Source organism: Gobius niger (genome assembly GCF_951799975.1).
Source record: "Gobius niger genome assembly, chromosome: 15".
Taxonomy (NCBI): domain Eukaryota; kingdom Metazoa; phylum Chordata; class Actinopteri; order Gobiiformes; family Gobiidae; genus Gobius; species Gobius niger.
Genome location: NC_136866.1, coordinates 27,291,775 through 27,317,662, shown reverse-complemented (window position 1 = coordinate 27,317,662; position 25,888 = coordinate 27,291,775). Strand labels below are relative to the sequence as shown.

At 43.6% G+C, this 25,888-nt stretch overlaps 1 protein-coding gene across 1 annotated transcript; it reads left to right on the top strand.

Annotated features, from left to right (window-relative positions):
• The first annotated feature begins 1,817 nt into the window (after positions 1 to 1,817).
• Positions 1,818 to 25,876, top strand: sel1l (SEL1L adaptor subunit of SYVN1 ubiquitin ligase). The gene is made up of 21 exons (XM_079572704.1): positions 1,818 to 2,395; positions 2,477 to 2,514; positions 3,958 to 4,126; positions 5,957 to 6,124; positions 6,235 to 6,340; positions 8,071 to 8,233; positions 8,313 to 8,426; positions 10,793 to 10,874; positions 11,893 to 12,047; positions 15,277 to 15,333; positions 15,473 to 15,541; positions 15,606 to 15,683; positions 15,748 to 15,810; positions 15,881 to 15,968; positions 16,049 to 16,197; positions 19,288 to 19,453; positions 19,558 to 19,632; positions 20,449 to 20,621; positions 21,915 to 22,043; positions 22,788 to 23,075; positions 25,342 to 25,876. Exons 1-20 carry the CDS (start codon positions 2,308 to 2,310, stop codon positions 23,049 to 23,051), a joined length of 2,394 nt encoding a protein of 797 aa, XP_079428830.1. The 5' UTR covers positions 1,818 to 2,307; the 3' UTR covers positions 23,052 to 23,075; positions 25,342 to 25,876.
• The last annotated feature ends 12 nt before the right edge of the window (positions 25,877 to 25,888 follow it).

The window sequence follows — 25,888 nt, the reverse complement described above, 5'->3', positions numbered from 1 at the left end:
TGTTTTCTACATTTCTTATGAATTTAAGTGCAATGAGACGTTTTCTTTCTTCTAAATTTAACACACAAATATTGTCACTGGAAGATTTCTTGTTTACTTAGAAAACTAAATATAATCAGGGGCAAATGTAATTATTTAAAGGACATTTTACTTATTCATGAACAGAGTTCTGAGTACAGCTTCCGGCTCCAATAACCACCGTGCGTCCTGCCTGTCCATCTTCATTCTGCTCAAAATAAACATTTTCACCAATACAAGGAAGAGAAATAAACTTTAAGGGTCATCTAAACTGGAGCAGATCAGATCAAGCCTGTAAAGTTTATCATTCACTGTCAATTCCATCGTATTGCGCTTACTTGGAATAAGTTGTAAACCCGATGCATAATTATTAAGCCCAGTGTTAAGCAATGATTACAAGTAACGTTAGTATGATTAAGGCTCTCACAGTGTTCATTACTTTCCTATTCCTGTTCCCTTTATGGTTTATTTGTTTTTCCCATTAATAAAGTTTCACAAATTTAGTACAAGATGTATATGTTGTAATAAAGCAAAACAAAGTATAGTTACATAGTCAATGTATTTAACATTAACACTGTGTAAAACAATGACTCTACTAGCTCTATTTCTGCAGTTATAGTTCACATTAGTCTGAGCTGATGAAGCTGAGGAGCTGAAGTGTCTCAGAAGGTTCCACAGACTCTGTACACACAGGAGGAAGGGGATCTTTGTAAATCACCGTCAAAGCTCACTCTTCTAAGTCTCCATCAGCGTCAGATTTCTGTAAGACATATAAAGAACAAAAACACTTTAGTTACGAGTCGTTATGTCAAGACCAAAACCTGCAGGTAAAATGTTGCTTTGTCTCATTCAAACATCTCAGCTCTGACTCTGTCTCACCTCAGTGTGTTCAGCTCCAGCCTCAGCAGATCCTTCAACAGCTGCTCTCCTATATCTGACACTGGACACACAAACCCATTCACAAATGTTATGTCACATCCAACCTCAGGCCAGTTTGTCCAAATATAACGATTAGTGCCGTCTTACCAACTGCCTGGATGCTGAGATGGTCTCAAAGTTTTCACAGCAGTTGAGATTTCTGTAAAAAAAGAATTACAATATGCAAGCACCGTAAAAACAGGTACAAAGCAAATGTCCTCGAAGTTTTATGACAATAAGGATAAACTATCTTATAAAAAATCAGGACTGATATTTGAAGACTATATTGTCATTGTACGGGGTTTTCCCGAGCGGCCTGGCAGGGCTCGGGCCTATTGTAGTTGTACAGACAGTGCGCATTTTGGGAAAAATCGAGTGATGTAGCGCTACTTCTTGCCCTTTTATAAAAAAAGAGGGCCTCTAAATGCCGCTTTAATAATAATGCTAATAATAATGCTAATAATAATGCTAATAATAATGCTAATGCTAATAATAATAATAATAATAATAATAATAATAATGATAATAATAATGATAATAATAATAATAATAATAATAATAATAATAATAATAATAATAATAATAATAATTATTATTATTATTATTATTATTATTATTATTATTATTATTATTATTATTATTATTATTATTATTATTATTATGTTATTTGTGTGTTTATTAATATTTTCTCATTTATTTAATTTATTTGATGTAATAGTTATTTGATCGCGCCGTAAATCATCGCCAGTGTTTTGATGTCGTGTACCACAAAGATAATTGTGGACGCCTCTGATTGGCTGTCGGCTCCATGCCCTGATCCCATTGGCTCACATCTGACAAACCCGAGCTCTGATTGGTCGAAAACACGAAACCCGGAAGTGTCAGCACCGTTGTGAAGCTTAACGTGAAGAGCTAAAGAAGCGACTATTTCATCTAAATCCGACGTTTTTTACCTTTTACACTGATTTTTGGCAAGCAACAACCGTCGGAATATCTCTCACTTTGCTTCTCCTTTGCAAAGTAGCGCATTCAACTCCATTTGTTGTTTTTCTACGCCGTTCGTAAATATATTTTGTCATTTAGCTTGTTAGCATTTTTAGCTTACACCTGCAAACGCAAATAAGATACCCACTTCTTTCTAAAAGAAAACCTCGCTTTCTATACGACTCTGGACTCATGCGCTCGACTTTTTTACCCAGTTGGATTGAAGAGGACATGCACTTTTGACAATCCTTGCAGTCAGTAACATAGTTTTAATATTGAGCATGCATTTACACAAGTTGTAACAGTAAAATTTCACGTAGCCGAATGTTGGCGTTCAGTAATCATAATAATCGCAGGTACAGGTAGCAGCTCGCTAGCTTCGCAACGATGGGGCACAAACGTGGACTTAAAACGACAAGGACTTTATTTTATGGGACAATTCTCCTCGTACTTCTCGCCAAAGCGGTAACAGCTGGTAAGTTGTTAGTGATTATGCAAGACACCAGTGTTTGATCGCTTAATATCCACGTTATTCAAACTTACTTACACTTTACAGAGGAAGACAAGGATGGAAAAGATGAGCCTCAGCTTAAGGTATGTCTACGTTTATGTTGCTGCTTGTTTACCTTGGAGTTGTTATTGTTGGGAGCACGTTATAAATACTCCAGACTATAGTGGCAGCATGTGCCATCTGTGTTATGTCATCCTTATGCGTTTCAATAATACAGGGTTTATAGGGCTGTCTAATAGGGCTGCAAATTATATTGTAAGGCGATATTAGGTGCATTTTGTCCAGTTCGGCTTCACCCAATCATCCTATCTATCTATCTATCTATCTATCTATCTATCTATCTATCTATCTATCTATCTATCTATCTATCTATCTATCTATCTATCTATCTGAAAGCTAAGAACAAAACTCATCGTAACTTTTTTGTTTGTTTGTTTGTTTGTTCGTGGCTTTGTTGTTGCTATTTTTCTTCATTACTTTTTGTCATGTTTTTGCCACTTTTTTGTTGCTCTTTTGTCACGTGTTTGTCCGTTTTTTTTTTTTTTTTTCAGCTTTATGATTTGGGTAAAGCCAGACTGTAGAAAATGTGCTCTGTTAACACATTGAGCCCGACCATTTTTCATGATATTTGAAGCACCACAGCGTATTCTATGTTGTAGCCATGGACACATGATGTGGCTCGTCTGAAAGGGGAGACTCTGAGCTCTCCATAGGTGAAAACAGTTTAATTCTGAAACACTCTCCTTTCTGATTAACTCCTCTCTCCTCTCTGGACGGACACTAACGTTATGTGAAGAGGCAAATGCCTAAATATCTCCGTTTCAAGTCAATTTTCAATGACAACATTGTTGACATGTTTTGAAACACACGTGTTCTCGATCTCTTTTTATGGCGTGTGCATTTAAACAGCCTGGTTCTGGATTGAAGACTTTAACAGGATGTTTCTCAGTCGTCCTTGGACCGATTTTAACCATTTAAAAACTCAGAGAAATGTTAAAATCTCAACTTTTTCTATCTTTCCATGTGAAGCTGCTCTGCTTTGTCAAACGCTCCAGAGAGCGAGAGAGAAGTGTCGGGTTTACAGCTGTTCCCTACACAACACCACGCCCCCTCAGACTAAAAAAAGAAAGAAAAGAAACGCAATAATATATATAAAAAGTCTAGATGTGACTCTTCACAAGTTTTTAATCATCATTTATTTCACTTCTGTTCATCACAGATCTACCAAAACCACACATAAGGTGTATTAGAGTGTCTAGTTTCGCAATAAAAAAACGTGCAAAAACTAGTTTTTCCGTTTTTGGTACGCAATGTGTTGAGGTGGGAATTAAGAGATTAATGCTCAACCTTAGATCTAATGTCAGAGACTGTGATTTGATCACCTGTAAAGTTAATGTAATGTTTTCATCTTATACTAATAAAATAGAAGTTCACAACATTGTCTCACAGTTTGGCCTGAAACATGACTGTGGTTTTCTGTCTTGTCATTTATAAGTAATGTTTATTTTTCTCTGTCCCTGAAATAGTCTTACACGGAGGCCAATTCCGAAGAGGAGGACGTCCATGTTCGCCCGATAGTAACGTTTGAAGAAGTCACAGAGGAAGAAAAGCCCCAGGAAGAAGACGGCCTCCCGGGGGAAGAGAAGGAAGATCTGCCCCTGCAGCCTCCGCCTGTGGAAGAGAAACCTAAAGAAAGTAAGATTTTGGTTTGTAGCCAATAGAAGTGAATGGGTCGTTGGTGAAAGCACTACTTGAATGAGGACTTAATAACTGTGTTGAGGTTTTGCCAGGTTTATTATTATTAATGGGTTAAACGACAGGGGACTGTGCACATTTGTGTATCCATAAAGATGGAATCAAAATGGTAAATCACAGAAAGGCTCAATTTATTAAAAAATGTTAGTGAATGCAGCTTATTTGTGTCTCCCTCTGACCTTCAAACAGTTTCCTGCTTGATTCAGAGCCAAAGCTTTGTGTAACGTGTGGTTTCAGTGCCACAGTAACCGTCCTCTCCCCTGGGAACAAGAGCCGCTCACTGCACCTGCTGCACTCTCCGTCTGATCACAGCAGAGGGAGAGTTTGAAGTTTTCCATTAGAAATGTGAAACATGAAATAAAGAGCTTTGAACTGCAATAAATGTATCTGTAAGCATTAGAGGTGAGTTATTTGATACTTGCCCAGTTTTGAAAACGCATGGAAATGTAAAAATGCAACAATGCAGTTTTAGTGACGATTTTCCTAATTTTCTTCCATTGTAGCCTCGTTTTGGTTCAGATCTACTGTAAATTTCGGCCTTGCGCACCTTACTATAAGCCGTGCGAGCTAAATTTGCGGCCTTGTACACATACAAGCCACACTCGGATGTAAGCTGCAGGTTTTCGTAGTGCCGTGCATCCGCTCAGAGCGGCCCATGGCCCTCTCTCCTTGCCTGGCCTGCCAGACACTCCTCCTTTCTGTTCAAAAGAAGAACCGTCTGGTCACCCACATCGGTCCAATCACGAACCGAGAGGCGGGACTTCATTCCCCCAAGACGCAGAAGCTGTCACCACACTCTACCAAAACAATAGAGATGGCGTGTGCGGCGAGTGACGATGTTTTCTTCTGCTCTTTCATCTGTTTTAAATCATTTAAAAAAATGTAATCCCTAAAACCGGAGCAGGAAACAGCGTTCGAAGCGTTCCTCGTAAATAAGGACGTTTTTGGAAAGGCTTCCTGACACTTGTTGCTGCGACGTATCTAGCGTTGCTCTGATTGGTTGATGCCGTCTGTCAATCACTCCCACCAGAAAATCGTTGAGATCATGCTGCTCCCCGACTGTATGTCTTTGAAATATCTATGAAAAAGCATGTGGTTTGGCAGGACAGGCAGCCTCTCTCCCTCTGTGCAGACGCTGCAGGAGAGGGGCAGAGAAGTCGCGCACATACTGTACGTTTACCTGGATGTAACTGACTGCTCTGGGTGGTTCAGGGAGCTTTCGATTTCAGATCCATATTCAGATTCAGTTCATTTTTAGCTCAACGTGCAATGTCAACACATGAAACGACATTAGACAACATAAAAACAAACAAATGCCTCATAAAAACATAAAGCCAAATACTGAATACAAGTACTGCCTTGTTTGAGATGGCTCGACCCAGTCCAGATCTTAACCCCATTGAGAATCTTTGGGATGTGCTGGAGAAGGCTTTGCGCACTGGTCACACTCTCCCATCATCAATACGAAATGTTGGAGAAAATGTATGTAACACTGGATGTTTGGAGAAGACGTTTATTGAAGCAACGCCCCAGTAAATGGGAGCTGTAATCAAAGCTTAAGGCGCTACAACCCAATATTAGAGCGTGTGACCTGACGGCGACATTTTAAGTGTGTCTGAGCCCTGTAGAAGTATAATGAGCTGTAATTTTAAGTTTGCCATGACTCCAGTCTTTCTCCAGGTTTGAAAAGCTTCCTGTTGACAATGAGAAGACCTTACACTTTAGCCTTTAATTCCCTGCGTGTTTGTCCTTCCCTCTGTGTGTGCTCAGTCCCGGTGGTGAACGGCGGCACCGCTCACGGAGAGCCCTGTGTTTTCCCCTTTTACTTCGAGGGCACGGAGTTCTCGGACTGCACCGTCGAGGGGCGCAGCGACGGCCGGCTCTGGTGCGCCACCACCTACAACTACGACCAGGACAAGAAGTGGGGCTTCTGTGAGAGTAAGTGTGAGAGCAGATACTATTCAGGACAAATGTCTCATCCTTGTTATTTCAGACTTTTCCAAAGAGATGTTTGTTTTTTTGTTCATATCTGTATTGTTTGTTTTCAGCGGAGGAGCAGGCGCAGCAGAGACTGGAGGCGGAGGAGGCAGAGGAGCAGTACCAGACTGTTCTACAGCTGCTCAACGTCACCACCAGGAAGGCCCAGAGGAGAGAGTGAGATTCATCCCTAACATTTATTTTAGAGACTATAAAGCAAGTTGTGGAGCTTTCACTGAAGTACACAAACTGTTACTTTGTACGGAATTGTTTAAAGGGGGGGTATTATGCAAAATTGACTTTTTCAAGCTTTACATCATGTTTTTATGTCGCTCCCTCATTAAAAACATGCCTGAAGTGTTGCCTTGGCACATTCACATATTTTTGAGTAATCTGTAAAAACTCTGATGGCGGCCATTTTAGGGATAGGTTTGCCTGAGTCCTCCTAGGAACGCCCCCACCTCCTGGAGACGCCTCCGAGCTCTCGTCACCAGCCGAGTAACCAACCACTGCTCCTCAGCAGAACCCCCTCCCCACTGATGCCACAGACAGCGTGTGGAGGGGGCGTGTCGGAAAGGCTCAGAGGTTCTTACAGAGACAGAGGCCTATTTCAAGACATTCACTACAGCCATTTTGAGAGAGACATTTTATACAAGGCAGTTATTCTAATTTACTGCATTTACAGACCAACAGAAGGTTTGGTCATCATTGTAGTGTGCTATAGACTGGTGCTATGGGACTGAAAAAAGCAGAATACCCCCTCTTTAAGACTGTGTTTTTTAAATATCTAGTTGACATTTAGGGGCATTAGAACGACATCAACCTCTACCTGAACAGAGCACATTTTCTCCACTTTGGCAATGCCCCAATAAAGCCACAAAAGAGTAGTAGACAAGTGACAAAAAGCAATGAAAATGTGGGGAAAAAATGTCAAAGTGACAATAGCGCCATCATGCCAAATTTAAAATTGTTTTTAATGAGGGAATGACATAATAACATGATGTAAACCTTGAAAAAGTCGATTTTGCATAATACCCCCCCTTTAAAGGAACAGGCCATCGTTTTTCCATGCTGAGATATGTTCTTACCTGAGCTTAGACCTGTCTGGTCTTTGTGCGCATCCGTGGAAGAGCTTGGTCACTTCCAACTTCACCCCGTTTGGAGCTATTGGAATATGCCGGGAGAGGCCAAATGCTAACAGCATCTTTGGTCTTTTTGTGTGACTGAGGACACACAGTTCTTCCATACTATGAAATGTTCTTACCTGAGCTTAGCTGAGTTGATGTGTACCTGTGGTGGCCTGTTCCTTTAACATGCACTGTCCCAGCCAAATAAACCAATTAACTAAACTAAATCCTTCTGCTTATACTAAGTTAATCACCTTGATTAGCTGTGAATTTCATCATTTTATTTAACTCCTTAACTCCCACCTGAACCGAGCACATTTTCTCCAGTTTGGCTTTACCCCAATCCAAAACCTGATGGAAAAAAACTGTGAAAATAGTAACAAAACTGAGACGAAAACAATGATGGAAATGTGACAAAAAAGTGAGAAAAAATTGGCAAAAAAGTGACAAAAAATTGCTGAAAAAGTGGCAAAAATGTCACAAAAATGTCAAAAGAAATTAACAAAAATTGGCCAAAATAATGACAAAAAATTGACCAAAATGTGACAAAAAAAATGAAAAAAAATTGATGAAAAAATTACGAACAAATGACAAAAATGTGACAAAATATGACCAAAAAAATGACAAAACTGGTTGTACCCTATTGTAGGTCTTCGCTTTCAAATGAGGTGTTACACTGGCCTTTTAGATTTGGGTGAATCTGAACTGGAGAAAACGCACTTGGTTAAGGCGGGGGTTAAGAGATTCCCTGTATAACCCTGGTCCTCCATCTTTACCCAGACTGTACGAGCGGCTGCTGAAGGTGTCGGAGAAGGGGCATCAGAAGGCCATGGAGAAGGTGGCCTACTCCATGTTGTTCGGGGACTACATGACCCAGAACGTGACCAGGGCCAGGCAGATGTTCGAGAAACTGTCCGTGGAGGGGTCGCCCAAAGCCCAGACGGTAAACTGACCTTTCATATAAGCCTCACTAGGATTATTAAAGGTACAGTTCTGAGATTGTGTTTGTATGTCCCTGGCAGGCGCTGGGCTTCCTTTACGCTGCAGGACTCGGGGTGAACTCGAGTCAAGCCAAAGCGCTGGTTTACTACACGTTTGGAGCGTTGGGGGGAAACATGGTGGCTCATATGATTCTGGTGAGTCAGAACAAAACGCAGCATTATCAGCTGTTCGTAAAAACTTATATCCAGGATAAAGAAGATGGTGAAGATCATTTTTCTCTCTCGTGGTTAAAAACAGTGAGGCTGATGCGTAAGGGCGAGGAGTAGGGCTGGGTACAGTTAGTTTTTGGATTCTTTAACGATTATTGGTTTATGATATCGATACCTGAACAAAAGTTATTTCTATACCTACTATAATATTTGTCATCTAGAACCAGAAAAAAGAACAATGATGTGTGGAAGATCTGCAAATGTACAATAGCAGGGTCATCTCCAATGCCAAGGAATGTGTGAAAAAATGGGAACTATTTGGAGGAAAATTGGGAGAAATTGTGGCAAAAATTTAGAAAAAAATTTAGAAAATGGGACAAAAATTCAGAAGAAAATAAGGGGTTGAGGAAAAATGGGGAGAAAATGGGGATTTTTTTTGTGTGTGCAAAAATAAGGAAAAAATTGGGGCATAATTAAGAAAAAAAATAATTTGGAAAAATGCGGCAAATATTTAGAAATAAATTGGGGGAAAAAAATATACATTTTAACTGAAACAATCAAGTCAGTTTTGCATCAGAACTGTAATGTTTTTGTCGTTATCGGCTTTTGATGCTTTTCTTTTTTACCGGTTGTACCTAGACTTTTTTTTTTTTGATACCATAGATACAAACAGCATCTTGTCATGGAAGGGGGCGTGGCTTCGTCAAGGGGGAAAACAGAATCTTTTCGGAAACACAATTCTTCACTCTTTTTAAAAATATAAACATATTTATCACAGATAAACAAAGTCGAGTCTAAATCGGGTCCATATGTATATTTATTCACAGCGGATTCTTCAGTAGAAGTGAAAAAAACGTATCACTAGCATGTAGCATGATGCTAACATTAAGCGTTATGTTAGCATTCTCCATTATTTATGTATTTATGGGCTGTTGAACCACTTTGCTCCACTCCATGTCTTTATATCTTTATTGGGTAGAAAACTACATCAATAATTCTGCATTTCCTAACCTCGTTTTTGAATAATAGGAGAAAGTCAAGATTTTTCTCTTCTGTTTTCCCCCTTAACTGTTTCAAACATGACCATATATGGGCGATTCCAGAGATGCCGTCTGTATCTATACTGGTATTGTGTGTCGGTACCCAGACCTACCGAGGGGAAATGCACATTAATCAGCACATGAAGAGAAGATGGTGTGTGGATCTGCAGGTTTATAATATTATAAAACTGAGGCGTCGATCAGAGACATACGGTTTCGATGGATTGCTCAGAATCTGTTCTCAATTCCCATCCTTAGCAAAGAGAGGGTAGAGGAGAGACATACCTTGATGATATAACATTGGTATATTTGAATCAATGTTCCAGTTCTGCCGCTCGTGTTCAATATAAATAAGTCCTTTCTTTGCTCAATAATGAGGAGTAAAAGTGAAACTGGCTCGAGGTCGACCGCCTTCACACCACATCCGCTTTGCCCCAGAGGCGAGAGAGACACCTGTGCCCTCAATGTGCCAGATAAATTCAGTATTCACGGACAGATTTGTTTTTTCTGTGTTGCCTTTCACACAAAATAATTTTCTTGAGAAACAGAAGCAATTGAAATGGAAGGAAAATGCACTGGGGAAAAAGTTTATAGGGTCTAACTGTAGCCAGGACTCTGAGCTGTGCTGGATAAATTAACCTCTTACCACCCGCCTGAACCAAATGCATTCTGTCCTCTTTGGTTATTATATAGGCCTGTGTAACACCTCATTTGAAAGCTAAGACCCACAAAACTGGTCGTTTTTCTCGCGTTGTTGCTGTGTTGTGTCATCTTTTGTAAGTTTTTTCTTTATTTTTTTTCCATTTTTGTCACATTTTTGTTGAATTTTTGTCACATTTTTGGTTGAATTTTTGTCACTTTTTGGTTGAATTTTTATCACATTTTTGTTGAATTTTTGTCACATTTTTGTTGAATTTTTGTCATTTTTTGGTTGAATTTTTGTCACTTTTTGGTTGAATTTTTTGGTTGAATTTTTTTTCTTTTTTTGCTGAATTTTTGCCCTTTTTTATTGAGTTTTTGTCACATTTTTGTTGAATTTTTGTCACTTTTTGTTGAATTTTTGTCATTTTTTTGTTGAATTTTTATCACTCTTTGGTTGAGTTTTTGTCACAGTTTTGTCACATCTTTGTTGAATTTCTGTCTCATTTTTGTTGCGTTTACATCCTCGTTTTCTTCTCATTTTTTTGTGGCTATTTTGGTGCTTTTTTCCCAAGAAGCTTTTTGATTAGGGTAAAGCCGAAACTGGAGAAAATGGGATCCGTTCAGGTGGGAGGTAAGAGGTTAACCTGATGTGTTTGTTTTCTCCCTCAGGGGTACAGATACTGGGGCGGCGTGGGCGTCCCGCAGAGCTGTGAGTCTGCGCTGACCCACTACAGACTGGTGGCCAATCAGGGTAAGTGTCTATGACTTTATGTACTCATTTATGCACATTTCATTCAGTGTATTTGCTCAAGGCAAGATGCTGCAGGTGAAAATATCAATCTTTCACTGCTGAGATTGTCTAGTTCTCTCCCTTCCCCTCTCACTTCTTAGTTTTTCATGATCAGACCTCAACTGTGAAAAGAGCAGGATATTTTTTTCATTGAATTTTACCCAGAACTCCCCCCGTCCGAACACAAGAATCAGCAAGTCTGGCCCAATTTTCTTCCTTAACCCCTTAACTCCCACCTGAACCGAGCACATTTTCTCCAGCTTGGCCTTACCTCAATCCAAAAGCTTCTGGAAAAAAGCTGTGAAAATAGCAACAAAACTGAGACGAAAACAATGATGGAAATGTGACAAAAAAGTGACGAAAAATTAATGAAAAAGTGACGAAAAATTGATGAAAAAGTGGCAAAAATGTCACAAAAATGTCACAAGAAATTGACAAAAAATTACAAAAATGTGAAAAAATCTGCAAAAAATGAGAGAAAAATGTGCCCAAAAAAAATGACAAAAATGCGCTAAAAAATTGACGGAAAAATGTGACAAAAATGTAAGAAAAATTTGCCAAAAAAATTACAAAAATGTGAGAAAAATTTGCCTAAAAAATGACAAAAATGTGAGAAAAAATTGACGAAAAAAAGACAAAAATGTGACAAAAAATGACCAAAAAAGTCACAAAAATGAGTTGAATACCCAACAAAAAAATGATGGAAAAAAAAATCTGATGACGTGAAGAAAAAGATCCTCTTGGTTCAGGCAGGAGTTAAGGTTAAATGCCATATTTTTATTTGAAAACTTAAAATTGCAAAGTTGCAATACATTGTTTTCTGATATTTATGTCAATGATGAAATCAATATCTCTTAGTGCAATATTTTCCCCTATTCACCTGCAGCATCTTGCATTAACACAACACTGCTGTAATGAAAGCTTCCTCTGGTAATCCCCTGCCTTGTCATTTCCCTCCTGGCTCTGTGGCGCCCTCCAGTGGCCAGTGACGTGTCCCTCACCGGGGGCTCGGCGGTGCAGAGGGTGCGGCTGCTGGACGAGGTGGAGAGTCCGGGCTCGTCCAGCGGGATGTTGGAGGAGGATCTGATCCAGTACTACCAGTTCCTCGCGGAGAAGGGAGACGTCCAGGCGCAGGTCAGGCTTTCAGATCAGCGGAATTAGACAGTAGGACATTGGAAACGAGTGGATCATTCTGTCGATTGACTAGGACAGTGGTTTCCAACCCTTTTTGCCTCGCGTACCCCTTGAGTCGTGGATTTATACTCTGAGTACCACCTACTTTGAGGATTTTGCCAATATTATTACAAAGAGACCAACTAAATTAATATTACAGTATTTAACAGTGTGTTGTGTTCAAAATTAAGCTTAAATACTCTCAAAATCAAACCATTTACTGAAAAACATAATTAAAACTAACTTTCCTCAGTTTCACCTTCTTTTTTTATCTGAAATTATTCCAAGTACCCCCAGCTAAATGCTTAAGTACCCTAGGGGTCCCCGTACCCCTGGTTGGAAAACACTGGACTAGGAGACACAAACAAACACAATCAAAATGTCTATTAAAGGGTATTTATTATGAAAAATTAACTTTTTAGAGCTTTTTTTTTACCATGTTACAAAGTTGAAGTCCTACATTGTACTTTTTCAAGCTTTACATCATGTTATTATGTCATTCCCTCATTAAAACATGCCTGAAGTGTTGCCTCGACACATTCACATATTTTTGAGTATTCTGTAAAAACTCTGATGGAGGCCATTTTAGGGATAGGTTTGCCTGAGTCCTCCTAGGAACGCCCCCACCTCCTGGAGACGCCTCCGAGCTTTCGTCACCAGCCGAGTAACCAACCACTGCTCCTCAGCAGAACCCCCTCCCCACTGATGCCACAGACAGCGTGTGGAGGGGGCGTGTCTAAAGGCTCAGAGGTTCTTAAAGAGACAGAGGCCTATTTCAAGACATTCACTACAGCCATTTTGAGAGAGCAATTTTATACAAGGCAGTTATTCTAATTTACTGCATTTACAGACCAACAGAAGGTTTAGTCATCATTGTAGTGTGATATAGACTGGTGCTATGTGATTGAATAAAAGCATAACACCCCCTCTTTTATGCTGCGTTTACACATAACGACGACAAGTCACGAATGCCACGAATCCACATTCGTGGCCGAGGATCACGAATGTGAGTGATTCGGGGCAGAGGTTTCACGCGCCGCCACGAACTGTTGCGACCTGTTACTGCGTGTTCCGATTAATGGCACGAATTATTACGCACGGTCACGAATATGCGTCCCGCGCTGTTGCGTTCTGTTGCGTGCTGCTGCGAGCTGCTGCGAGTTATTGGGAATTGTCGCGTTCTGTCAAAAATCTGTCAAGAATTGGGCGAATGTGGACGAGATCGCCTTGCGCACACCGGGGTGGAGGCGGAGCAGGGACGTCTCGCTCCGCCGTGCTCTCCCTGACTCGTTGGGCTCTCGCAAAATCGGGTTAAACAAAAATCAAATAGACCAGCTCAGCGGTGGGCCTGTCCATATACTGAAGAATAACAATAGTTTTTCAGTCTATGGGACAGTCACACCAGTTCAACCCCGCTCCTGTCAATGCGTAACACGGGCAAACGCATCAACAAACGCACGCGCTTCATGTCAGATAAGTCCGTGCAACAGCCGCACAATTTGGGCTGACTTTACTCCACAGAATACACATAAAAACACTACACTCACTGTGCACTCGATCTTCTGAGGATCCGTCGAACTCGCTGCGCTTAAACCTCTTAATCCAATGATTCTCACTCGTCTGGTCAGTCCTCAGCTCCAGTTGGAAAAACTTTATTATCCACAAACACAGGCCTGTCTTCACCTGCCTCGCGCCCACCGCCGCTTGCTTTACGTGTCTATGTTTATAAATTAGCCTTAACTTATCTGTGGTGCAGCTGCTGCAACCACGCGCTGTTGTTTTGGTCAGTGGAGGCAGCGTGCGAGATGCATTCAGGGACCGCGGTAAAGGCGCACTTCTTACTGTCCCTTTTTTCCCCACAAACGCGGGGAAAATCGTGACAAATATACAACAGTGGGGTTCTCCAGCGAGGGGCAATAGGGGTGGCAGCAGGGACTGGCTCCTAAACATCAGGAGGAACGACCGCAGGAGGAGGAAAAGCCGGCGGAACAACTTCAGCACCTGAGGAGCGGCGGCGGCAGGTGCTGTCCCAGGCCTGGAGCGCGGACTGGCCGAGTCTGTGGGACTTTTCTTTTGCTGCTGCAGGTCCGAAAATGCACTTTTCGGCGTAGCGTGTGTTTCCATCAATTTTGTGCGTGAAAACAGTGATTCTGCTCTACGAATGCTCTCACGCTGAATTACGAAGCGCCACTCCTCATCACGACAGGACACGCTCCACTGCGAACTCCGCGAACAGAGGGTGATTCGTGACATTCGTGGAAGATTTTTTGACAGACAAAAACTTTCTCCACGAACATCACGAATGTCACGAACTGATGCGCTCTGTTAAGAATCCCATTAAGACGCGTTAAGTCATGTTACGAACGTCACGAATGACGAAAAAATACCATTCGTAACGCATCGTGCCTATGTGTAAACGCAGCATAAGGTTGTGATAAAGATGTGTTAAATACCAAATACCTGCAAAATGCACAATACCCACTCTTTAAAAATCTATATTGTGTACGAGTACTGACCAGGATTTATTATTATAATTGAGATGATTGGGCTTTATGGACTGCCCCTAACGTGGTGAAGGGTTTGAGCGCCCGAATGATCCTGGAGCTCTGTTGTCGGGGGCTTCGTGTCCCTGGTAGGGTCTCCCATGGCAAACAGGTCCTAGTTGACGGGTCAGAAGCCCCTTATGAGAGACCAACAGGCCAGTTTAATCGTGAGGTCGTCCTTCCATGGACCCACCACCTGCAGGAGGAGCCATAGGGGCTGGTGCAATATGATGTGGGAAGCCCCCATGACCCGGTAATGGAAAGGTGGAAGAAAATTGATGGATTTATGCATAAAAGGGCATGATTTAGGCTGCACTTGTTGCTCACCTGTTACTTACTCACTTATTTACCAATAATTTGGAAATGCAAAAAAGCACACTTTGCAAATGCCACATCCCAGAACGACAAAGCTTAACTTTCCCCCCGGCTGTTTTGATCCTTTCTTTCACATTAATGTTATGATTTTATAAATTTAATGATTGAGTACTGTGATGTATTCCTTTGATTTTCTAGGAAAGTGTCTGTATTCTAAATACCCAAAAATGAAAGAATAACTTTACCTGAATACAGTTACCCACAATGAGTATTCTGAAGACATGTATTCAGCACATGGTAGTAGAGGCCCTAAAGGTTTTGTTTTCTTACAGGTTGGTCTTGGTCAGCTACATTTGCACGGAGGACGGGGAGTGGAGCAGAACCACCAGGTGAGCCCAGAGTGTTGGTCATAAATGAGATTATTTGAGCAAATAAAAAGGCAAAAATATGACTACGAAATGAGTTTACCTCCAGCTGCGGACCAAAGTTCTTCTATTTGAAATCTGTGAACAATTTCTTCTCCAACAGAGGGCGTTTGACTACTTCAATCAAGCTGCTAATGCGGGAAACACACACGCCATGGCTTTCCTCGGGAAGGTGAGCGCATTATAGAAAAACAAAATGCATTAGATGGAAGGTTGATCTGTAATGCTGTGGACAGATGTACTCGGAGGGCAGCGAGTTCCTCCCTCAGGACAACGAGACGGCGCTGCAGTATTTCAAGAAGGCGTCAGACCTGGTGAGTAATCCTGAAGTGTTTATTGTGCCTCTTATGCTGTAATAACACGGTCCTCTTGTCTCAGGGGAACCCGGTGGGACAGAGCGGGCTGGGAATGGCCTACCTGTACGGGCGAGGGGTCCCAGTGGTGAGACTCGCTGTTTTGTTGCACATGTATCTCCAGGTTTGTCTGTGCTCACTGGAGGTTTGTGTGGCAGAACTATGAGCTGGCGCTGAAGTATTTCCAGAAGGCGGCGGAGCAGGGCTGGGTGGACGGGCAGCTGCAGCTCGGCACCATGTACTACAGTGAGTGGTTCTGTCAGAGCAGAGGAAGTACTGCAGTATCTGAGTCCTAACTGCGGCGCTGTTCCTCCCTCCTCCTGCAGATGGCATCGGAGTGAAGCGGGACTACAAGCAGGCTCTGAAGTTCTTTAACCTGGCGTCTCAGGCCGGGCACATCCTGGCCTTTTACAACCTGGCCCAGATGCACGCCACGGGCACCGGCGTGATGCGCTCCTGCCACACGGCCGTGGAGGTAACGCCAAACCCCTGTCCCTCCTGTGGCCCACACTAAACCTCTGTCCCTCCTGTGGCCCACACTAAACCTCTGTCCCTCCTGTGGTCCACACTAAACCCCTGTCCCTCCTGTGGCACACACTAAACCCCTGTCCCTCCTGTGGTCCACACTAAACCTCTGTCCCTCCTGTGGTCCACACTAAACCCCTGTCCCTCCTGTGGCACACACTAAACCCCTGTCCCTCCTGTGGTCCACACTAAACCCCTGTCCCTCCTTTGGCCCACACTAAACCTCTGTCCCTCCTGTGGTCCACACTAAACCTCTGTCCCTCCTGTGGCCCACACTAAACCTCTGTCCCTCCTGTTGCCCACACTAAACCCCTGTCCCTCCTGTGGCCCACACTAAACCCCTGTCCCTCCTGTGGTCCACACTAAACCCCTGTCCCTCCTGTGGTCCACACTAAACCTCTGTCCCTCCTGTGGCCCACACTAAACCTCTGTCCCTCCTGTGATCCACACTAAACCCCTGTCCCTCCTGTGGCCCTGTGGCCCACACTAAACCTCTGTCCCTCCTGTGGTCCACACTAAACCCCTGTCCCTCCTCTCTGTGGTCCACACTAAACCCCTGTCCCTCCTGTGGTCCACACTAAACCCCTGTCCCTCCTGTGGTCCACACTAAACCCCTGTCCCTCCTGTGGTTCACACTAAACCCCTGTCCCTCCTGTGGTTCACACTAAACCCCTGTCCCTCCTGTGGCCCACACTAAACCTCTGTCCCTCCTGTGGTCCACACTAAACCTCTGTCCCTCCTGTGGTCCACACTAAACCTCTGTCCCTCCTGTGGCCCACACTAAACCTCTGTCCCTCCTGTGGTCCACACTAAACCCCTGTCCCTCCTGTGGTCCACACTAAACCTCTGTCCCTCCTGTGGTCCACACTAAACCTCTGTCCCTCCTGTGGTCCACACTAAACCTCTGTCCCTCCTGTGGCCCACACTAAACCTCTGTCCCTCCTGTGGTCCACACTAAACCCCTGTCCCTCCTGTGGTCCACACTAAACCTCTGTCCCTCCTGTGGCCCACACTAAACCCCTGTCCCTCCTGTGGTCCACACTAAACCCCTGTCCCTCCTGTGGTCCACACTAAACCCCTGTCCCTCCTGTGGTCCACACTAAACCCCTGTCCCTCCTGTGGTCCACACTAAACCCCTGTCCCTCCTGTGGTCCACACTAAACCCCTGTCCCTCCTGTGGTCCACACTAAACCCCTGTCCCTCCTGCGGTCCACACTAAACCCCTGTCCCTCCTGCGGTCCACACTAAACCCCTGTCCCTCCTGTGGTCCACACTAAACCCCTGTCCCTCCTGTTGCCCACACTAAACCCCTGTCTCTCCTGTGGCCCACACTAAACCCCTGTCCCTCCTGTGGTCCACACTAAACCCCTGTCCCTCCTGTTGCCCACACTAAACCTCTGTCCCTCCTGTGGCCCACACTAAACCTCTGTCCCTCCTGTGGCCCACACTAAACCTCTGTCCCTCCTGTGGCCCACACTAAACCTCTGTCCCTCCTGTGGTCCACACTAAACCCCTGTCCCACCTGTGGTCCACACTAAACCTCTGTCCCTCCTGTGGCCCACACTAAACCCCTGTCCCTCCTCTCTGTGGTTCACACTAAATCTCTGTCCCTCCTGTGGTCCACACTAAACCTCTGTCCCTCCTGCGGCCCACACTAAACCTCTGTCCCTCCTGTGGCCCACACTAAACCTCTGTCCCTCCTCTCTGTGGTCCACACTAAACCTCTGTCCCTCCTGTGGCCCACACTAAACCTCTGTTCCTCCTGTGGCCCACACTAAACCTCTGTTCCTCCTGTGGTCCACACTAAACCTCTGTCCCTCCTGTGGTCCACACTAAACCCCTGTCCCTCCTGTGGTCCACACTAAACCCCTGTCCCTCCTGTGGTCCACACTAAACCCCTGTCCCTCCTGTGGTCCACACTAAACCCCTGTCCCTCCTGTGGTCCACACTAAACCTCTGTCCCTCCTGTGGTCCACACTAAACCCCTGTCCCTCCTGTGGTCCACACTAAACCTCTGTTCCTCCTGTGGTCCACACTAAACCTCTGTCCCTCCTGTGGTCCACACTAAACCCCTGTCCCTCCTGTGGTCCACACTAAACCCCTGTCCCTCCTGTGGTCCACACTAAACCCCTGTCCCTCCTGTGGTCCACACTAAACCCCTGTCCCTCCTGTGGTCCACACTAAACCTCTGTCCCTCCTGTGGTCCACACTAAACCTCTGTCCCTCCTGTGGCCCACACTAAACCTCTGTTCCTCCTGTGGCCCACACTAAACCTCTGTTCCTCCTGTGGTCCACACTAAACCTCTGTCCCTCCTGTGGTCCACACTAAACCTCTGTCCCTCCTGTGGTCCACACTAAACCCCTGTCCCTCCTGTGGTCCACACTAAACCCCTGTCCCTCCTGTGGTCCACACTAAACCTCTGTCCCTCCTGTGGTCCACACTAACATGTCCTCTCCTCTCTGTGTCCCACACTAACATGTCCTCTCTCCTCTCTGTGTCCCACACTAACACATCCTCTCTCCTTTCTGTGTCCCACACTAACATGTCCTCTCTCCTCGGTGTCCCACACTAACATGTCCTCTCTCCTCTCTGTCCCACATTAACACGTCCTCTCTCCTCTCTGTGTCTCACACTAACATGTCCTCTCTCCTCGGTGTCCCACACTAACATGTCCTCTCTCCTCTCTGTCCCACATTAACACGTCCTCTCTCCTCTCTGTGTCTCACACTAACATGTCCTCTCTCCTCTGTGTCCCACACTAACATGTCCTCTCTCCTCGGTGTCCCACATTAACATGTCCTCTCTCCTCTCTGTGTCCCACACTAACATGTCCTCTCTCCTCTCTGTCCCAAATTAACATGTCCTCTCTCCTCTCTGTGTCCCACACTAACATGTCCTCTCTCCTCGGTGTCCCACATTAACATGTCCTCTCTCCTCTCTGTGTCCCACACTAACATGTCCTCTCTCCTCTCTGTGTCCCACACTAACATGTCCTCTCTCCTCTCTGTGGCCCACATTAACACGTCCTCTCTCCTGCAGCTGTTTAAGAACGTGTGCGAGCGCGGCCGCTGGTCGGAGCGGCTGATGGCGGCGTACGGCAGTTTCAAAGAGGGAGAGGCGGACGCGGCGCTGGTTCAGTACCTGCTGCTCGCTGAACAGGGCTACGAGGTCGCTCAGAGCAACGTGGCCTTCATCCTCGACCAGAGTCAGTCCAGCTCCTCATTTTTGATATTGTGTCCATAACATTTTATTATTTTAACCTCTTTTAGTCTTGTTCATGAATAATAACGTCCTGTGTCTGGTGCACAGAGGGGGCGCAGATCTTCAGTGAGAACGAGACGTACCCTCGCGCCTTAATGCACTGGACCCGAGCGGCCGCACAAGGTCAGAACGGCGCCCCCTGTCTCTTAACCCCTTAACTCCCACCTGAACCGAGCACATTTTCCCCAGTTTGGCTTTACCCCAGAGACGAAAACAATGATGGAAATGTGACAAAAAAGTGAGAAAACATTGACAAAAAAGTGACGAAAAATTTATGAAAATGTGACAAAAAATGTGACAAAAATGTGACAAAAAAATACAAAAATGTGACAAATTACAAAAAAATGACAAAAAATGACAAAAATATGACAAAAAATTAATAAAAATTGATACAAAAAATGTGACAAAAATGTGAAAAAAATGTGACAAAAATGTGACAAAAAAATGAAAAAATGTGATAAAATATTGACCAAAAAAATGACAAAAATGGGATTAAAAAATGGATGAAAAAATGACAAAAATGTGACAAAAAATGACAAAAATGTGACAAAAAAATGACAAAAATGTGATACAAAATTGACAAAAAAGTGACAAAAAAATACTAAAATGTGATAAAAAAATTGACCAAAAAAATGACAAAAATGTGACAAAAAATGACAAAAATGTGATTTCAAAAAATGTGACAAAAAATGTGACAAAAAATGACAAAACGTGACAAAATGTGACAAAAAAATTACAAAAATGTGATAAAAGATTGACAAAAAAAATTACAAAAATTTGACAAATATGACAAAAAAGTTACAAAAATGAGTTGAATACCCAACAAAAAAATGATGTAAAAAAAATCTGATGACGTGAGGAAAAAGATCCTCTGGGTTCAGGCGGGAGTTAAGAGGTTAAACGTTAAGGTAAACGCTCACGGTTCTGTATGCGCTGCAGGTTACACCGTGGCGCGGATCAAGCTGGGAGATTATCACTTCTACGGTTATGGCACGGACGTGGACTATGAGACGGCGCTGATCCACTACAGACTGGCCTCGGAGCAGCAGCACAGCGCACAGGCCATGTTCAACCTGGGATACATGCACGAGAAGGGGCTGGGCATCAAACAGGTGACTCTGGAGCCACTGTTTTAGTTTTAAATTCAAAGAAAAACTCTCTCTTTGTGATCTTTATTTGATGACGTTTTGTCAAATTGTGATTTTGAAATTGCTCCACCTGCTCTGTAATTGCTCTGTAATCCAAACAAAAAATATGGTCAGGTTGTGGGAGATGGCAGTGGCTAAAGACGGGAGAAATTTACACAGGGCGCATGTGCAGACATTACTAAACTTAACCTGATTTTAAGATAACAGGCCTTTTCCACTCTTGCAACAACATCTCTACTTAAGTCGCTCTTACGCCCAACTCACATTAAATCCGTTTAAGGTCCGGTACGGCCTCCGCGAACTTAAAACCAATGTTGCACACTCACACTGCTTCGCGAAGTCCGGGTCCGGCTACCGAGGCCGTCCGGCGGCAACGGAAAGAATCCGCAAGAAGTCTATTTTTGCCGGACGCCGGAGCCCCAGCGGATCAAGCTGACGGAAAAACACGAGCCAAGCAGGAAGTCAGGTCTCGTGAGGAAAGAAGATCCGTGTATTTCAAAATAAAGTTGGTCTGCTCGCTACTTATTTGGTCTCGTTTATCACCTGTACACACGCGTAACGTCGTAAATGTAAACATTTCTCCAGTGACACCAGTCACACAGGGGCACTTGTGTGTTAAAGCATCCACTTCACTGGGGAGAGTCGTTGTACTGGCAAATACAGCTTTTGTTTATAACATTTTATCATGTGAACTTGCACCAAAAGCGTGAACCCGCGTGCACGTCTGTTCTCAGAATAATTTCTGGTTTATTTAAAATGGGATAGTTTTTTTTTGTAGTGGATCAGTTTTCTTTCAGGGAGCGCAGGCCCTTAATTCTTCTCTCAGCTTCGCCCCTGCAGCTCAGATTCAGACTCTTAACCTCAGCCTGAGGCTACAGAGAGAAAACACTGACCAACAGTTCTCACCTCGTGTAGAGAAAGAGCGAACTACTAAACTTCTAAAAAGTGATTTGAATCATTTGCAAACAAATCATCACTGCTCTGATGCACTTCCACCGCCCTCTGGTGGCAAGTTTCGATAACACAGGCTGGCCATTATAAACATGTGGAAGCATAAATGCAATGACAGTTAATTGTGTGACAGTGTGCGCTTTTTTGTTTGCAGATAAAAACTTTCTTTTGGTTTGAAACTGACCAAAGTGGCTCTTTTGATCTTTTGAAGGTTGCAGATCTAGCCTATTCAAACACTAAACAAGATCCAAAAGTAAAACACAGAAATGTGGTACTGATTGTTTGTCTCTTGCTGCTGTTGTCCAGGACATCCACCTGGCGAAGCGCTTCTACGACATGGCGGCGGAGGCCAGTCCAGACGCTCAGGTGCCCGTGTTCCTGGCTCTGTGTAAACTGGGCCTGGTCTACACCCTTCAGTATCTGCAGGACCTGAATGTGAGTCACATGATGAGTATTCAAGATTATTGTTATTTAAATCATATGTCCATAAATCACACGTAATAACACCTAAAGGTGACCAAATGCTGAAGGTGCATTTTACTGTGGGGGGGTCTCCAGTTCTTCACATTGATATAGAAGTTGTTGATGCCAACCTTTCATCGAGCAGTTTCACTTTTCTCATATTAACCTCTTACCACCCGCCAAAACCAAATGCATTCTCTCCATCACTTTTAATTTCCCTTATGTGTTTTTGTCACTTTTTTATTACTTTTTTGATGCATTTTTGTCACTTTTTTGCTGCTCTTTTGTTACTTTTTTGATGGATTTATTTTTTTATTTTTTTGAATTTTTGTATTTTTTTGCTGGATTTTTGTCATTTTTTTCTGGATTTTTTTTTCTTTTCTGGATTTTTGTCTTTTTTGCTGTTTTTTTGTCATTTTTTTCTGGATTTTTGTCTTTTTGCTGGAATTTTGTTATTTCTTGCTGCTCTTTTGTCACTTTTTTGTTGAGCTTTTTTTTTTGGGTCACTTTTAAGCATTTTTTCTTATTTTTTGTCGCTGGTTTGAAGAAGCTTTTAGATTTGGAGAATTTGGAGAACAGAAGAAAACATGTTCAGGTGGGAGTTAAGAGGTTAAACCATGAGATGAATCCAGTCACTACAAACCTTGGTGACTTTGAGCTCCATATGTGTGAACCTCTTCCCCCCCCGTTAACTCCCCGTCTGCTCCGGCCCGTCAGCTGAACGAGCTGGTCTCTCAGGTGGACCTGGACCAGCTGCTGGGGCCCGAGTGGGACCTGTACCTCATGACGGTCATCGCGCTGCTCCTGGGAACCGTCATTGCCTACCGCCAACGCCAGCACCAGATCATCCTGCCCCCGGCGCCCGCCCCGGCCCCCCCACAGGCTCAGAGAGGAGCCGCCCCGGACCAGAGGGAGGCGGAGGGGCGGGACGGGCAGGACGACGCCCCCGCGGCCCCGCCTCAACAACCCGAGCAGCAGTGAGAGCCCAGGACAACAAGCAGAAAAGTGAGTGAGATGATACTGAAATGGCTGTTTGGAACTATTTTTTTTTTTACAATTTGGAGAAATTCTCTGCATTTTGTGACTCAGAAATGTAGAATCGTGACATGGCAAGAATCAAAAAACAACACCGCAAAAGTTCCATCCATCTACAATACTAAAGACAAGCCCATTATACTTTGAGCGGCTCATTCAAAATCTTTATTTTTGTTTCATCTCATCATACATCTCTTCCATGTGCAGCCCTTTATTTAGATCAGAGGTCCTGAATTCAATTTCATGATGGTCCAAATTGGAAAAAAAAATGTCAAGCAAAGGTCTGGAACATACAGGTTAATTCATGGTTATATTGGGATTTATAAGCCTTTATGAAATCCAATAATAATGACTGTGCTTTGAAAATAATGAAATTCATTGAATATTATTATTATTATTAATGTATTTTTAGAGTAAAAGTACATTTTGTCTCCTAAATATCAGAATGCATATAGCCTATAATAAAGGCTATTGTGTGCATAATACAGGGCCTATACTGTATATAATGTGCCAATGCAGTGATGTGTTCAGCGCACTGAGCCCTGCTTTGACCTGGGCCGTGTTCCTAAAGATTCTTAGTGCAAAGAGTTGCTCCTTGTCGGCAAATTCTAAGAAAATTCTTAGAATATTCTTAGAATCAGTACTAAGAATCATGATGTTCTCTTAGAATGTGCCCTAAAACTGAAGAGTATATCCTAGTTAAGAAAAAGCTATTCCAGACTTGCTCGCTGCTCTTTTTTTTTTTTTTACGATCATGAAGCAGCCGCACTATTTGTGCATTATGATCGCACGTGCATATTTAATTAGTTGTCATGCTGATTTGTGGAGCACAATTCATACACAAGGCAATTCAAAGTGCTTCGCAGTTGCATCAAATTATAAGAAAGCAGGGATGTCCAAACTTCTTTCACCGAGGGCCACATATTGACATGTGTACAGCCTGGAGGACCACAGATCTGTGGCCAGTGAGTTCAGACATTCAGCTTTAGAGGTAAGATTTTAGGCTCAAGATGGGCTTCAAGATTTTTTTGATTTTTTTTTTACTGTCATTAGAATCTCAAATAAAAGGCTTGATGCCCATGCTACGACACCTGCAGTGGCGCTTATGGCCTCTAGGGGCACAAGTTACTTACCGTAATTTCTCTAATACTGGCCTGTATTCCATTAGTGGCCGGGTCTCTAACACAGGCCGGGTTCGCGGCTGGCGGAGGCAAATTAAAGCCGGTCTCTAAAACAGGCCGGGGCTTTTATTAGAAACTATAGTGGTAGAAATATTCCCCATGTTAGGAATTTGTCTCATACTGGTGTAAATGCAAACGGGAACCCGGGCCGAGGGGGACGCTGCGGAGGAGCTAATCCGAGCGTAACTTTGACACAGATTTAGCCATTTTTCAAACCTCCTGTGACGATATTTGGAAACAGGGGGAGAGTTGTGTGACCCTCCAGGGTTTTAATAAAGTCACCATCGCGTCTTCAAAGCACGTCCAGCTGCTCCGTGTGCAGGTCAGTCCCACGCCTCAAAATAACTCCTCCGATCAGCGCGAGCATCTCGTCTTCTCTCGGGTCAGTCTCATGATTGATCACAAACACAAACGCAACTTTACACAAGATAACAACAAATAATCCGGTCCGTGGTAATAACGAAACAGAAACCTGCAGTGACATTGATGTCAAAGCTCCGCTAACAGCAACGAAACACTTCCTGTTGTCCCGACAAAATAAAAGCCGTCAATGTTCCAGCCGCTGGGAGAGGGTTTGAAATGTTAATGAATAAATGAACCAAATATTTTAGGTGCAAATGGACACAAATCTCGTTTTTCTTTGTTTTCTTTGCTTTGCTCAAAAAGAAATAAAGGCCTGTCTCTAATTGTGGCCTGGTTCCAATAAAGTCCTGGTCCTAAATGCCCTTGAGTGAATAAAGGACCCGGCCTATATTAGAGCATTTACGGTAGTTCTGCCTTGAGAGAGGTTTAAACCTTCATTCGGGCTTGGACCCATAACGCAGCTCTGTCCCACAATAAATAAATGCTGCTTTTTTAGTTTTTTAATTGTGTGGAATTAAGATTGCAGTAAAAAGTACCATCTCTGGCCATGTGTGCCAATAAAACGAGAAGCTAAATATGATCAGATTTTCTTTCTGCATTTGTAGGATCAAAATGGATAAACCTGTGTAATTCTGGATCATTTGTCCGGACTGAGGGTTAATAATAATCCTGTGAATGTGTGTTTCCTTCAGTGAGCGCAGACGGGACAGTCTCGCGGAGCAGCCGGCGCTCGCTCCACAGACGACTCCACAAAAGCTGCTCTCACTTTTCCTCCTAAAGACGATCTCTGTAGTTTATCTCCTTCACTCACTGCTCTGGGCTCCTCCACACAGCGCCCCCTACATTTCGGACTAAACGCCCACAGGAGCGACAGAGGGACGGACGGACGGACTGCTGCTCCTTTTGTCTTTCACTTTTCCAAACAATAGGACACATCCAAGTTTGTTTTTTGTTTTTTGTTTTTCCAGCCATTTGACTGCTTTCGACTTCTCAGACGGTTTATACAAAGACTCTCCGGATGAGCTGGGGAGGCCGACGCTCCCGCTGCTGCGGTGGAGACGCAACTCTTTTTAACGACGAACTTCCAAAAGTCCAAATCTTCTCGGTTCTGGAGTCGAAAAAAAACACAAAAGTAGCCACGAGAAAAGACAAACACGGAGAGACTTCCAGACGCGGTTTTTCTATCCGAATCTGTCCCGGCGATTTCTGCATGTTTTGAATCATCCTCCAGACTCGATC